Source organism: Ambystoma mexicanum, chromosome 12 (genome assembly GCF_040938575.1).
Source record: "Ambystoma mexicanum isolate Mex_15411 chromosome 12, UKY_AmexF1_1, whole genome shotgun sequence".
NCBI classification, from domain to species: Eukaryota; Metazoa; Chordata; class Amphibia; order Caudata; family Ambystomatidae; genus Ambystoma; species Ambystoma mexicanum.
Window position 1 is genome coordinate 667,675,526 of NC_090936.1, and position 15,823 is coordinate 667,691,348.

Below are 15,823 nucleotides of genomic sequence, written 5' to 3' on the forward strand. Positions count from 1 at the left end.
ACCTCCCCATTCCCATTGAGCCCTATAAGGCTCAATGGGAATGGGGAGCATTTGATTCAGATGCCCACGAATGGGCAATTACCGGGTCCGGCTGAGCCATAATGACCCCGTAATTGCCCATTTGCAGGTGCTGGAAAAAATTTGCAAGTTTGGCGGCAGCCTGCTGGTTTTACAGGCAAGCTACCACTAAACTTTTAATGACGCCCTGCTTTTTAGAGTGAGAATGTAAGTTTCTGCTGGAAAAGCTACACAAATGAGTTGACATTAAGGTGCTACCATTTACGGAACTAAAGGAAGCCTTATGTCAGAAGGGCTTGGGATAGTAAAAGTGACAAAGTAGCACTTATGTGATTTTTCGAGTGGAGGCAAACCATTACATTCTAAGGAAGATTCATGTGGATTGACAGGCAGAGCGACAGATTCAATGGCATCCATTATAATACATTTCAACTGAAAGATCAGTTGCATTATGATTCTATACATAATTACATAATTAATTACACAATTATATCCTGTATGCTTGACTTTTTTTTACAACTAAAATGTATTACAACATTTTTTTCAGGATTATAAACAGGCAGGATTCGTACACAGAAAAATAACACAAACAATAAATTATCTGGACAATATTCAATGCCAAATGACAGAAAAAAAGGCAAATTGATGAATTACTCATTTTCCATTTAATCTGATGTCATAAACTGTGCACTATTTGTGGCATCACAGAGCTGAGGTTTATTATATAACCCTTAGTATATTTCAATAGGAATTAGGCTTTGCCAAATGTAATGGGCCTGAGTTTGGTGGTAATGGGAAAAAATGCAGTATTTGTAAATGCTGCATGTTTTTCTGCTCTACAATAATATGAGTAGTGTTACTGAAACTCTTCAAATCCGTCTGCTTTCAGTGGTGGTAATTACATCCACAAAGAAGCATTACTGCAGGAAATTTGACACCATGTGGTATTTCTCCATGGAGTCCTATTGGACTGAAAAATGGGGAATAACTGGCTCATTATGGGTAGGTACGATATTGACTGATATCACACTTGTATTCAATATGCTTAGTTGCTAATGGTCAATAGGGGATGCGTGATATGAGGTGTTTTGTGCAACTGCAAAGAAATGTTGCATTTTCATGAAAACTCCTTCAACCACTTTTAACATTTTTTCATTTTACTTGAGCAATTCCAAACTTAACCTCAGTGAAAAAGATGACAATATGTGGCAGTGATAAACACAGATCCAGTCAGAGTCTGCATAACTGTATTTAGCTATTATGGCTGTTAGTGGATGGTCCTGAATGAAGAGTAGGCCCTGTTCACAATACCAAGAGCACAAACAAAAAGAGGCTAATTGCTTGGTGTTGGTGCAGTGCACTGAGAAGCAACCATGACCACATTCACAGTGGAAATTAACCCTTGGTGCTTACTGATCTTGGAAACTTTGGGGTGCCTAAGGATGAATACATTCATCACACAGAACACAAAATATATGATCGCTTAGATCTCGTGATTAGTCCTGTAGCCTCAGGATATTTATGGTCCCCCATATCATATGCCGGGATGGATGGATGGACCGGCGGATGGATGGATGGATGGCATCTGCTCTTAATCCTTCCTCTCCATCGGTCCAACTACCACTCCTGCCTCTCCCCATTATTCTCTAAAGTGGCCTTGCAAACAGAATATTATAAACTCACAATAAATAAATAAATGAACAGAAAACACAGTAATTACATAACAATTAGTTTGATAAGGTACTAGGTTGAATTTCAGACAAGGCTGAAGATCTCTTAGCAGTCATGTAACTCTACTCGTGAATGCATACTCTCCATTCTTTCGAGTTCTAGGCTGTGAGTGTGCAATGTGTGTCCCCTTCCTATTACTTCAAGATGGAGGATGGAACTATTTCAGTAATTCTACTACAATGTTATCAAACGTGTTGTCCGTAATAAATTATAACATGTACATCGTTCCACCCAGATGTTAGCTCATGATGTTAGGAAAATACATTCCTCTGGTTAAATTATTCTTTTTGACCAACTCATGGAATCTGTTGAGCCATTTATATGTCAGATGGGTCCATGCAGGAACCTATTATGTTTGGAGGCCTTCTTAATAAGAGTTGTAGTAGTCTCTTCCTCTTATTTATCATATACAGAGACACCTATAAGCACCACTACCAATGGACTTGATTCACAGGGAAGCTGCAGGTATTTAAACCATGTTTCTGTCTTTAAATAGATGGTTTATTAGACGGTAGTGTCAGATAAATTATACACTGATAGAGGATTTATTAAACAATCAATCAGCCAATCAAACCAAATGGCAGAATAAAATCTTTATATGGCTACGTTTCAAGATCAGCCACCTTTAGATGGTTATATGTAATTTGGCTAGCATTCAAATCACTCTGGGAATAAAAGCTGGTTCTAGAAATTCATGTTTTTCCAACCAGGGGTGTATACCTCCTATGTTCCTTTAACCATCCATCCCAACATCTTCTAAAATGCTGTCCCTTGTCCCCTACACAGGGAGGCGGGCATTATGCTGGCATTTACACCTACACTTCAGTCAGGATTTCATAATTCTTCCTTAGTGTTAGCATTGAAAACGCCCATGAATCTTTGAGATTAATTGAATATTAATTTGGCCATTATAATACTTTAATATTGTATAACTGAAACGGCTCCTGCTATAGTGATATATCATTACAATGCTACATGCATGCAGAAGAGAATGTATTTAATCTCAGAAACCAACCCCCTACCCACTGTCAAAACATATCTTGTTCTCAAAGGAATACAAATATATTGACGAATCAATGGATTTACAACTACACATGTATAGATTCAAGAAAACATAAATATATTCAAAGATGGGTCATATACAAGATGACATCTTCAATAGCAGTACTTACATAACGCCCAAAATAGGTTGGTTCAGAATAACACGGAGCACCGAAAATATTCAGATATGTTGTATACTTTTACAAGGCATTTGTTCATGATTTGCTATGAGTGAGCTGAGTCCTACTTGTGTAAGACCGAATACAAAGGTATATTCATGCACTTCATGAAATCTTCATTGACAAAGCACATACCTTTAGTGCGTGCGGTATACTTTGGAGGTCCTGTAGATGAAAATTAAGTTTAAAGCCAGCAAATAATATTGTATTTGCATTTCAAAGGTTATCCTGAGCACAAAGGGATCAATTCTTTCCCAAGGTTATTGTGAATGTAAAAGATGTGCATGCAGATAAAGTAGGACTTCTAATATGTTCAAACAATGGTTTCAAATTAATGGGGCTGATTCACAAAGAATGTACTAATCATAACTCCTGCTTACTCTTGAATTACTCCTGGAAAGAGAAGAGTAAGACAGGAGACAGTCAGGGCTACATCTGCTACATTCTCTGCAAATGAGCTGCATCAAAATGTGTGCACTTTGGGAAATCCTGGAGCTGAGCTGCACTACACAACCTTTGTTTAAAGCAATTCAGGGTTTGGAGCTTTCAAAATCTGTCGGCGTCAATACTCTCCTTTTATAGTAACAGTGCACATGATTTGAGAATCCATTTCATACACCTACCATTTAGGAGTCACACACAATAACCATGAAAAGATAATGAAGTCATTGCTATGCAATTTGCATGGAAATAAAAAAAATGAAAATAACCATTACAGTAGCTAGATGGGGGGCACAGGATCTCAAAGAAAATAGCACAATTCTCCAAATCCTCATAATGTGTTTTCAAGGTTATTGGAAACTGTAGGACATTTTTCAAGATTGCCAATTGGCGCATAATCAACCTAATTTTATAGTCATAACTGCCGAAGTGGCCGTCACTTACTGCTTTCTTCCTGGTCATTAAATGCACCTTGGCGCCAGGGGGAGTGGTGTCAGTTAATCTGGAGGTTAGGAATGTGGGGATGCACTGATGGAATAAGCCTGAGTTCCTGTCTATCCTCTGTCACCTCTTCCCTGTGGCACCATCTTTTAGCCTCCTTGTACTTTCTGTCCCCTGCCGTCTCAGCCTCCTCCCTCACATTACTTTTCCCCTCTCCTGATTTCCTCTATGCACCTCTTCCCCTACATACACATTGTTCTGCCTCCCTCGTCAATTACCACCTCTTCCAGCTTCCCATAATGGCTACCAACAACACAGGAATCAAGATGGCGCTGTTGTTGCCGTCCTGTCTTCTTTATAAAGAAAACAATAATAGAATCATAGAGGGATACCTGGGGTGTTAATTGTGTTATTTAACGATTTATTGGGGTGGGTGACTTTGCTGGTAATGGGCCTGCGCCATCGAAGAGGCTGTCTCTTTGAGTGGGCTTAACATGGCTCAGGTTAGCAGCCTTTTACCGTTAAAGCACTGCCCCATAGTGTTGGTTAATGCTACATCCATCAGATCACATAGTGCAGTACATTATCTGTGTAATACATAGACTTACATTTGGTGGCTAGAAGATTCCTAACTCCTTAGGCCACCAAGACTAGCTTCATCCCATTGTGCATTCCCTTTTGCCTAATGACTTCCTCACTTTCTGGAGTGGTTCTGCCTACTCGGTGCAGGTTGCCAAAAAGGAGAGTAAATGCAAGTTGAGAAGAGGCACTTTCAGTTGTTCTCTTATTTCCATCTCCAATTAACATCAAGGTAGTGGCTAATAAGGGGTCACCTGCTGATTGCCAAACATTGTGATCTTTTGAGTAGCAGCGCACTCGTACTCTCTTGCAAATGAGGACACTGATTGACACCCAAGCATTTATATTGGTGAAATGGTTGGAGAACAGACGTACTTAAGTGCTTTTCTGTGGGAAACTATTACCACATACTAAGCACTCCGCAATACGTCAGGCTGCTATACAATGGTGGCAAAATATATCACGGTGTCATTAGTTTATATTAAACATTGCTTTTATAATGGTTCTATCTGTGACACATCACTAATAGAATCAGGACCATCAAATCATCTCTTGAATATACGTACATTAACACTTGGCTATCTGTTCCCTAAAATCTGTTATGAAATTTGACATACCTGTCGTACGGTGTGGGCGAGTGCGCGGTGTTCCTAGAAATACAAATCATTTATTTTAACTAAAACAGAAAAATGTCTATTCCTTTAGAATATCTGACATGAGCTCTTTGAGATTCAAGAGAAAGTTTAATTGATTTCTAAGGAGTGTTTTGCTGAGAAGGAAGGAAGGAAGGAAGGAAGGAAGGAAGGAAGGAAGGAAGGAAGGAAGGAAGGAAGGAAGGAAGGAAGGAAGGAAGGAAGGAAGGAAGGAAGGAAGGAAGGAAGGAAGGAAGGAAGGGAAGAAGAAGTTATGGCTAGGCAGAATAAGAAAAGGAAGGAAGGAAGGAAGGAAGGAAGGAAGGAAGGAAGGAAGGAAGGAAGGAAGGAAGGAAGGAAGGAAGGAAGGAAGGAAGGACGGACGGACGGCAAGGCAGAACTTTATTAGTATGGATAATACCTTATGTTACCAAATTAATCTTGCATGCAAGGCAATATGACTAATATGACTTCACTGCTGTCTGGCAGGTGCACAAAGTTGCCAGACAGGCCCTGTGAATTGTTTGAGCTTTGCATTTGAGTCCTGTATACTTGGCAGTGCCAATGTGCACACACATGTAGCCTTAAAAACATTTTACAGAGAGAGTACACCATAATATGCCCACGATTTTGTAAAAATCAGATATTTACTCTTAGGGTGGCAAAACAATACAATGCTACTGGCATGTAGACAAGTGACATTTTGTGTGAAAACACCAACCTCCCCATCTCTATATAAGTGCTTCCCCGCCAAAAGATTCAACATGAAACCATGGTTCAAACAAACAACAGTTAATATTTGAGGAGACTTAAAAAACACAATCTTTTTTTCAACGCGTTGAAAATAGAAGCACCTCAATCCAATGGTGTACCCCATCTGTGCCAGTGCTTCTCGAGCACCCAACAGAGGTAACCGAAGTGCGATAAAAACGAGTAGAAAAAGAACACATTGAAAATGATTCTTCCATGTGTACATTGCCTTTCCCCAGACCATGCAATGAAGAAAGTCCCATGAAAGGTAGAATTCAAGTGACATCCTTGTATGTCCAAACAGAGGGGAAGTCCCATAAGGCTCCCCCTGTAATTGTGGAACACCAGAGCTCCTTTCCACCTTCACATATCCAGGAGAAGGTAAGCCCTGCTCCGGTGTGCTTCTGGCTGCCATTCCCGGTTCCTGAATAATTATTTAAGTTGCACAGAGCAAGCACTGTGCTCGTTTCAGCCTTTCCCCTACCCTCCATCTAGGCTTTCCAGCACTGCCCTCCTCAGCAGCGATTGGCCCTGCGCCGATGACAAGACCAACAACCAAGCAGAGGACAGACCTACGAGACTCCCCCTGTAATCCTGGAGCACCAGACCTCATGTCCACCTTCACACATGCAGGAGAAGGTAAGCCCTGCTCCGGTGTGCTTCTGGCTGCCATTCCCGGCTCCTGAATAATTATTTAAGTTGCACAGAGCAAGCACTGTGCTCGTTTCAGCCTTTCCCCTACCCTCCATCTAGGCTTTCCAGCACTGCCCTCCTCAGCAGCGATTGGCCCTGCGCCGACGACAAGACCCACAACCAGGCAGAGGACAGACCTACGAGACTCCCCCTGTAATCCTGGAGCACCAGACCTCATGTCCACCTTCACACATGCAGGAGAAGGTAATCCCTGCTCCGGTCTGCTTCTGACTTCCATTCCTAGCTCCGGAATAATTATTTAAGTCGCACAGCGAGACCACAGCGCTCACTTCAGCCTTTCCCCATCCCCTCACCCCAGGGTCCCCACCACCTCCTTCTGCCCACCGTACTTAGCACAGACTTGCGCTGCACCGGTGATGAGACCCAGAACCAATCAGAGGGAAAGCCCCACGATGCTCCCTCTGTATTCTTCGAGCACCAGGGCTCCTTTTCACGTTCACACACACGAATAGGTAAGCCCTGCTCCAGTGTGCTTCTGACCACCATTGCCCGCTCCTAAAATATTAAGTCACAGTGAGCACTGGGCTTGTTTCAGCCTTTCTCCCTCCCCTTCTGCCAGGATCCCCAGCACCTCCTTCTGCTCAGCAGGGATTGGCCCTGTAATGGTGATAAGATCCAGAAACAAACAGGCCCCTCCTGTAATTTTGGAGCACCAGAGCTCCTTTCCACCTTCACACAGGGCCATTTTAAGCACCATTGGGGCCTTGGGCATGGACATCTTTGGGCCCCCCTCCACCAAACCAAAGGAATTAAGTGATCAAGAATATCTGGTTGCACTCTGCCACCCCCATCCCCTCGTTGCGATCCCAACCCATAGGTTGATATGCTGCCTCGCAGCATTCCAAATAAGCATGTTTACTCTGTTTAAGTCCACTTACCCTCATTCTTGCTCTAAAAAGAATGATGAACAAGTAGCATTTGAAGGGTAACATTAGCCGTCCAACAAGAGGTTACTTCTGTTGTAGTATAGATACAGGGGACTTGTTTTTCAACAGCATCCAGGAAGGTTTGGAGCCTTTAGTATTAATGTAGAATAGTATGTTAAAGGTACAGACACAGAATAGACACAGAACTCACGTTAGCTGCCTCAGAGAATGCAAAAGTGCTCACGCATGGATAGAGGGGACCAATTGGAAGGAAGGTGAGAGCTAAACATACCAGAGCATGAATGCTGGATGTAGAAACTACCAGGAAGGTGTCTATAGCCAGACAGAGATTAGAAGTGGGGCAGGGTTTTCAAAAAAGGGTTGCCATTAGATATCAAAGGAACAAGTGCCTGTGGTGTGCAATATATCAAGACTCACTTTTACAAAGGAAGCTGAACTATAGCCAGGGAAAGCATGAGTGAGGCATTTTGAGAAGGAAATCACTCTCAAGGGCTGACAATTTTGAAAGGATTAGGTACTGGAAATTTTGAGAGGTGAGGAAACACAAGATTAAATGACATGCCCTGGATCACACATTGGTTAAGCGGTGAAGCTGGGATTTGTGGCAACTCTGTATTTTCTGTATTTGAACACTTTTTTTTCCAGTTCATACCATTAACTAAGATAATCTCATTTTATAAAAATTGACTTGGAAAGTACACAAATCACATTACCAAACATGACAATTTTTAAAAGCAAAATATTACAGAAGGGTGTTACGCAAAATGGGAATGATTCTAGCTTAATTCTCTCCATCATCAAAGAAAGTATATAAGTTCCAGCATACCAATCAATGTGATTTAATAGATTTAATCTGGGTTTGTCTTTTGTATTTTAAAGCTTTAAAGCTTTAAATATTACATTTTGCTTGTACAAAAAAGCAAACTGTTTTTTTGTCAAATGAGCAGATCTTAAAATATGCTTGCCCAAGGCCTGCAACATCTGGTCCGCTCTATTCCGTCTACCAGCCCTTCCACTCAAATGCCCTACATAAGAAGAAAGATCAAGTAATGGGCTAAACAATGCCACCACCTCACAGAAGACACCATAGTAATGTCAGAGATATTAGATGATTTGACCAGGATCACTGTATCGTCTGCTGGCAAAGCCAGGATACAAGCATGAACGCTTTGGTACAACAGTCTTGTATTTGGACACTTATTCACCTATTAGACTAACAGTTTATGCTCATCATTGGATGTGACTGCTCGGTTTTACAACACCCATCTGAACAAACCAATTTCTAGACTTTCACCATACGGATGAGATGTTCGTTTTTATAGCAAGTACGTTGCTGATAATAGCACCTATTGTGCTGCAAAACCAAGCACACATGCAGGTGGGTTTATAAACTTCAGACATAGGAAAGGTTCAGCCAGCCTTGCTGGAATGTGCTATTCTAATCTTGCGTATTAACACATATTTCTGCAATGAGTGCTTAACACACTAAGCTAACTTCTGAGCCATTTTGGCACTCAATTTAGCAATATGCATTTCAGCTTTGGTTATTGCACATGATCAACATAATTCCCTCAGGAAGGAAAGAATGCTACAGGAGTTGTGCCATAAGGAACACTCATACTATGTATACCACAGTGAACCCAGAAAGCATTACATGATGAATTGATCAAGGCAGAATGTTCTTGTCAAAACAGACAGGCAATAGGTGAAGAGCCTCAGCAGCATGCCATAAAAAATCCTGACGTGTGCTACTTAAGTGATGTGAACAATGGAATCATACTTCTTTAGATTATGCAGCCTTGTGGGGCCCCATCCAAGGTGGGGGGCCCGAGGCAAGTGCCCCTTTTGCCCTCCCATAAAAACGTCTTTGCCTTCACACATGCTGGAGATGGTAACCCTGCTCCGGGTTGCTTCTGGCCACCATTCCCAGCTCCTGAATAATTATTTAAGTCACAGGGAGCTTGTTTCAGCATTTCCCCATCCCTCCAGGATCCCCAGCAACCCCCACTGCCTTCCCTCCTTAGCAGAGATTGGCCTTGTGCCAGTGACGAACTCTGAGCCCAGTTCATATATCTCCCTAAGGCAGCCTTGTCCTTGCAGCCGGCTAATGGCTCAGGAAAAGGGCACTTCCATAGGCACCTCTACTGTCTGGTTGCCTGTTTACCCTAAGTGTCTTGCTAAGCAAATTCCTGCCGGCTGCACCTATCAGGTAAGGTGTGAGGAGTTGGGTGCACAGCCAGTGCAGTATTTCTGAAACCTTGTCACTGTTTTCCTAATATGCCTAACATTTTCCCACTGTTTTAGATCTAGCTGATAATGCTGAATTTTGCCATTGTGTTGAATCTGGCTGCCCCTTGAATTTTGTCACTGTTTCAGTTCCAGCTGCACTTTGAATAAGCCCTCACTGGTTGTCCCTATATAACTCCTTTTTCTCTAAGGCCCTCCCACCCACCTCAGTTGATTTGTACCTTTTTGGACCCCTCCCATTACTCCATTTCTCTCTTTGCATTGTGTGACATATTTTAGTTTCCGAGCACATCTTATAATAATAAGAAGAAGAATTTTGCATTTGTATAGCTCTACAAACCCTCAGGTATCTGAGCGCTGCTTATTATTACCCACAGTATGTGGTGCTCATATATCAACCTCAGAATGATGAAAGGCTGAGGTTGGCCCAATTCGAACTTGGGTGAGCAGGCTCTGCACAGATGTCAAAGCAAGCGCTCTACTCGCTGTGCCACTTGACCGTTCCGTTACTAATGTGGTAAAAATCGCAAAAATCCCCTTCAATGCAAATACATCTGAACTATAACTGGCTCCCCAGACCAACCACAACACTGCAACTTCAAATGGTATCCTATTCCACCTCCCCACCTTAAGCTTGATGCAATTTCAATCCTTTTGTTCCTCCAAATAGCTTTTGTTGCACTTTTTGTTTTCGCATTCACCGATATTACTGCGTTAATAACTTGCATCGAGCAAAACAAAACATGGTGTCTTTTCATCTCTGAAAAGCCTATCTGATGCAAAGCAGCATGGGAGATATAGCTATGACTTTGGGACAAGGGGGCACCTCTTCCCCGTCAAATGTTTTAAATGCTACTGAACCAAATAACCCAAAACCTGTCCCGAAAAATAAATACATTTAATTCCCAAGATGTTCCTTATTTGGTTCAATTCCCCCCAGCATTTTTTCTGCTTCAGCGTGATAACATTTGTCCATTTTTCTAAGGGAAATTCAATGGGGGTAGGCTGATAACAGCATTTCATTTTTAGTTTCTCAATAACTTTTTCATTTTTTTATGAATCGTTCACAATATTTCCATTCTGGGAAAGACTTATGCCAACGTTTTAATTTGCAAATATCAGCCAAATCATGCAAGTCCAAAGTTACTGGTAATAGAATTTTTTAATTTCTTATGGATCTAGGCAATCACCTTAACTATGGTGTATATACTCATATATAAAAAACTTTAGTTGCAGGGATGTGAAGGGAAGACCTTACTGCAACAAAACCCCTGAAATTCAGCTAAAGCCACCTTAGCTTCGCGCTCTCTGTTGTGCAGCCTACGACCCCAAATGATGACATCCCAAATCACATCACTGATGAGATCACTAATGACATGTTGCATGAGAACACTGATGGCATAACAAATCACATCATTGATGCCATCACTGGTGACAAAACTAAATACATTAAATATACCTGATTACATCAATAATGGAATTAGACATAACATCATTTATAAGTTATGTGAAAAGGTGTAGGATATGATTGCAGGAGTCTAGAGTGATTGTCTGTTACAAATCAGTCCACCAAATTAATTAAATTCCGAAAGCCATTCCAGTGCCGTTATTTAGGCGCGAGGGATGTTTGAAAGTGGCTGAAAATGCAGGCACATCTAAACGCCCCCATGCCAAATAAGATCACAGGACTGCACTGCAACAAACATCGCCACCTCCCAGTTGCATTGCTTTTTCTAAAAATTAAATTCAATTGTTAAATAAAAAATAAAAAACATACAGCCTTGAACCCAGGTCTGCCAGAGTTCATTTAACCACTCTGCCAGAATGGCTTAGTGCTTCACAGGCGCATACATTTCATATGTTTAATGATAAAAGGCTAGGTATGAAGCTTGTGAGAACCCAAACAATAACATAATTGTAGCATAATGGTTAAGTGCTGCATCTCGAACTCCAGCAGGCCAGGGTTCTCCGATGGCAGCAATAAACATAAGTGTGCTTTTTTAAATTTAATTATTTCTGTTTTATAATGTTGCCAAGAGATGGTGTAGTTCTCTTTTTGAATATATGTGCAGTGTATGGGGGAATGTGTAGTGTGAAGGTGTGCATGTCATCTGAGAGGGTGTGCATGCAATATGTGTGTGTTTGATGTGAGCGTTTGTGTGTGTACATGTGTGAAGGTGTGTGTGAGGGATTATGCCTGCAGCGTGTATTTGCTCCATGAAGGCTAGTGTTAGAGCATGTGCACCTGTGTGTAAGAGAGAATTGTGACACATTGAGTGTGAGCTTTCAGTGTCAGCGTGTGTTGTGTGTGGGGATTTGGGTTGTGCATGTCTCAATGTAATTCAGAAGATGCCCATCCAGTTCTTGATTTATTTGTTGCATTTTGTGACTTTTAGTTTTGTTTTGTCCACCAAGTGTCCTGTACTACAAGTACCAAAATGCAAAGTAAAAAGGAAATCTGAATGATCATCTTCCAAATAAAAAGGGGCGTGTGGCATATCAAAATATATACAAGACATGTAACTTGGCTATATTCATGATTTCTCCTGCACCTCTATTTATTTGGGTTGAATGGCAGTAGGAGACTTGTAAGTTGTTGAATAAGAAGGTACGTATTGTAGAATCAGAGGAGGGGGAAAAAAATATATATGTTTTTTCCAATGTGAAAAAAGAGAAGGGGCTGGAGAGGAGTGGTGTCTACTTGACCCTGCCTTTTTCAAACTCTAAAAATAGCACAATATATTAAGGGTATAATGAGACTGTGTGGCAAGCCCTTCCCTTGAGCTGCAGAGGAAGTCTTGCTTGTGCTGGCTCACATGCAATGGAAAACGTATGACTATTATTAACCCATTGGTAGTGCAGCTCAAAAGACCTTCTTAAAATCATGCAGTGACTGGGTGAACGGTTCCATGAAGGCGGCCACATGGATCAAAGGCATGACTGTTAAGATTTCATAGTCCAGAATACAGAATTTTTACCAAAATATACTGTTTTAAAAAATAAAGTCATGAACTCTGGTCTGCCAGAGTTCAAGGACCAGCATTCAGCCACTATGCCACAATGGCTTAGTGCTTCACAGTGCATAAACTTCATACTAAGCCTACAATTTAACATGTCCAATTGTAAAAGGCTAAGTATGAAATGTGTGAGATTCCAAACAACAATATCATTTTAGCATAATGGTTAGGTGCTCTGTCTCAAAATCCTCCAGGCCAGGGCTCTAGAAGTCAGCGTTCAACACAAATGTATTTTTATTTCGTTTTTCAGTTTTATAATGTTGCCCAGAGATGGTGTAATACATGTTCCATTCTGTTTTATAATGTTGCATTAAATAAAGGTGTTTCACTTTTAATCCATATTCCAAAACGCAAAGTTCATGCTAATAGCGACCACTCGCACCAAAACATCCTTGCACCGAGAGGTCACTGCACCCAACTGGCTGCGTCTAACTGGGCGTGCCAACATGGGTGGCTGTTGTGATACATCGCACAACCCTGACTAACGACATTTAAGTAGCACAGAAATGGGAAAAAAATGACCGGCTGCAAGGATAGCATATGCCCAGGTACTTTCTGCACCCATAGCAAACACTAAAAGCCACCCATGAATATATGCACAGTACCGCTAAAGTGAGGAAGGGGCCAGCCCCCTCAGGCCATGTTGCTCTAAGTAGTCTTGTAACTTTACCACAATTATTAGGCACCATGGCCTAACGGAGGTAGCCTTCTGCTCACTTTGAAACTAAGCAGGGTCAGTCCTGGTTACTGCATAGATGGGAGACCTGGGTCACTAATCATTTTACACACCCAATCTCACTGTAGCTGAAAAAATATCTATTTTTGTATTATGTATAAAGGTTTGCAGGCTTTGAGAACTCCCAATGTTTATAGTTAATGTGAAGTGTGATTAAATTATTTGCTGAGGATCACACACTCTGGCCATGCCGAAATGTCCTGTCCTGTGCTCTAAGGCCTTTGTTTTATGGCCAGTCTGTTCGTGACTGCTGTCAACCGCATTTAAGCAGCACGTAAAAGAGAAAGAAATGACCAGCTGCAAAAATAACATATGCCCAGGTACGTTTGCCGCCAAGAAGCTGGCACCCATGAATATATGCACAGTAAGTGAAGATATATGTTAAAGTGAAATATACACATGCAGTTCAATAGACCTACTCCTGAGAGGAATGCGTGCAAGACAAAATAACATTGGACTTTAAAAAAAAAGTATTGAACAACAGAAAAGTCACCTGAGAGAGGAAATGTTCCAATAAATATGCTGGAAAAGTATAAAAGGTTTTCACCTTTTAAACCCAGCAATCTGTTGTGAAATATTCCCTGGAAAATGAAATCCCAATATGAAACAAGTGCTTATGGTCTTATGCGAAAGCTTCTGCACTGGGAACATGACAATCTGAGTAAAATCCTGGTAGCCAAATACTTGAGCAAGCGTGCAACCTCAAAAAAAACCTCTGAAAAAAGTGATGCTGTCCACCCACATTTGTCGTTTACTGGTGCCCTTAAAAGCAACCACAATCAAGGGAAAATAACTCCATCAGTGTCCAAGATTGCAAACTCTCTTGCCACAACGTGGGCAAATACTCATGACTTACTTGCCCTCTCATTATTTCCCCTCCTCACCCTATGTCTTGTTTTTAAAGCTAACTTGAAAAGTACACATACCATAGTCTCACTCAAATATATAAATCCTTATAGAACTATGTTAGGCAAAAAGTGTACAATTGTGGCATTATTCCCCCATCTTGACTGTAAGATTACAACTACCAGAATGCAATTCAGCAAAATGCAAACAAATGGTCTCTAAGTGCAAAACCTTAAACATATGACAGTAGAATGGTTTAAAAAAATAAATGCAGATGCTGTGTGTTTTGAGATCTTTACAACTTGAAAACCCACAGCATTTGGGACTGTGGATTGACTCCAATCCATGCAGTAACAGGGACCACCTCTGCTGAGTTTCAAAGTGAGGAAGGATCCAACCTCCTTAGGCCATGTTTCTCTAAGTGGTCTTGAAAGGTGGGCTCATTTATTAGGAAACATGTCCTTAGGGGGGGGGGGGGCTGACTCCTTCCTTGCTTTGAAGCTAAGCAAGGTTCATCTCAGTTACTGCCGAGATGGGAAATCCACTGTTGCTGTAAAAATATATTTTTTTTATTATTGACTTGGAGACTTAAAATTCCAGAATACAAATTAGCAAAATGCAAAAACTGTATCTCAGTGCAATGTTTTCAAGGACTGACAGAAGCACAGTTTTCACTCGAGTCAAAAGTTATTAACAAATAATGTATTCATTTTCAGGCTTCCTTCGGAACCTGATACACATCTTAACTATAGCGCAATTTTATTTTTGCAAACATCCTTAAAATTATATAAGAGTAGTGGTTGGGGCAGTTTTCAGGATGGGGATTATGTGGGCAGGAAAACAGAGGAGGAATTCTGAAGGTTTGGTGTTTAGGGATATCGCAGATCTCTTTCTACGTTTCCCCAAAATCTCTATATAACATCTCAATTCTTATCAGTAGCAAAACAAAAGAGTACATATTTCACAAATATAAAATAAGAAAGATGTGGCAAGCACAGTACATACTAGTGGGTACAGAGTAGTATTTTAAATACATTTGAGAAACAATGCCTTTTTTAAGTATGAAGAAAATGCAAGGACTGCTTCCTAAATTAACCCAAAATGTGATGGAGTGTAGTATTAGGAGGGTTATGGTTTGGGTATGGAAGAGTATCACTGAAAGCTTTTATTTAAGGATGGAAATTGAAAAAGTGCACCACAGAAGCCCGAAGTGTTACCAATGTATGTTTTCATAAGATTTTTAAATTTGTCTATTAGGTGGCGCTAAAGTGACACCTACAAGATGAAACTATTGCATTAGAGAACAGCTAGAGAGAAATAGCATATGAGGAGGAACACAAAGCTTCTAGGTGTTTTTTGATTATCTAGGTGTTTTTTGATTATTTACCCAAACTGACTACCAATGACCATACTAATCCCTATGGCCATCACCACTCACTCCCTGCCCCTCCACACCCAACACCATATTCTCCTGGGATCTCTGTAAGCTTTCGGTATCAAGTCTTACCATCAAGCTTTCTGATTGTAGTGCCTGCCAGTGTCTTGTTCAGAGCAGTCTTCTGCG

The 15,823-nt window shown here is 41.0% G+C and overlaps 1 protein-coding gene across 50 annotated transcripts in view; it reads right to left on the reverse strand.

Annotated features, from left to right (window-relative positions):
- Positions 1-15,823, reverse strand: part of LOC138513982 (mucin-19) — a 1,848,798-nt gene that overhangs the window by 549,480 nt on the left and 1,283,495 nt on the right. For 13 of the 50 annotated variants that reach the window (XM_069629168.1, XM_069629171.1, XM_069629174.1 and 10 more), the window contains 2 exons: positions 5,048-5,080; positions 3,105-3,134 (listed from right to left, as the gene is read on the reverse strand). The exons of 31 other annotated variants lie outside the window; for them this stretch is intronic. In XM_069629168.1, coding sequence (XP_069485269.1) covers positions 3,105-3,134; positions 5,048-5,080 — 63 coding nt within the window. The remainder of the gene's footprint in view (positions 1-3,104; positions 3,135-5,047; positions 5,081-15,823) is intronic. 6 more of the 50 variants (XM_069629205.1, XM_069629185.1, XM_069629190.1 and 3 more) reach the window with 2 other exon arrangements.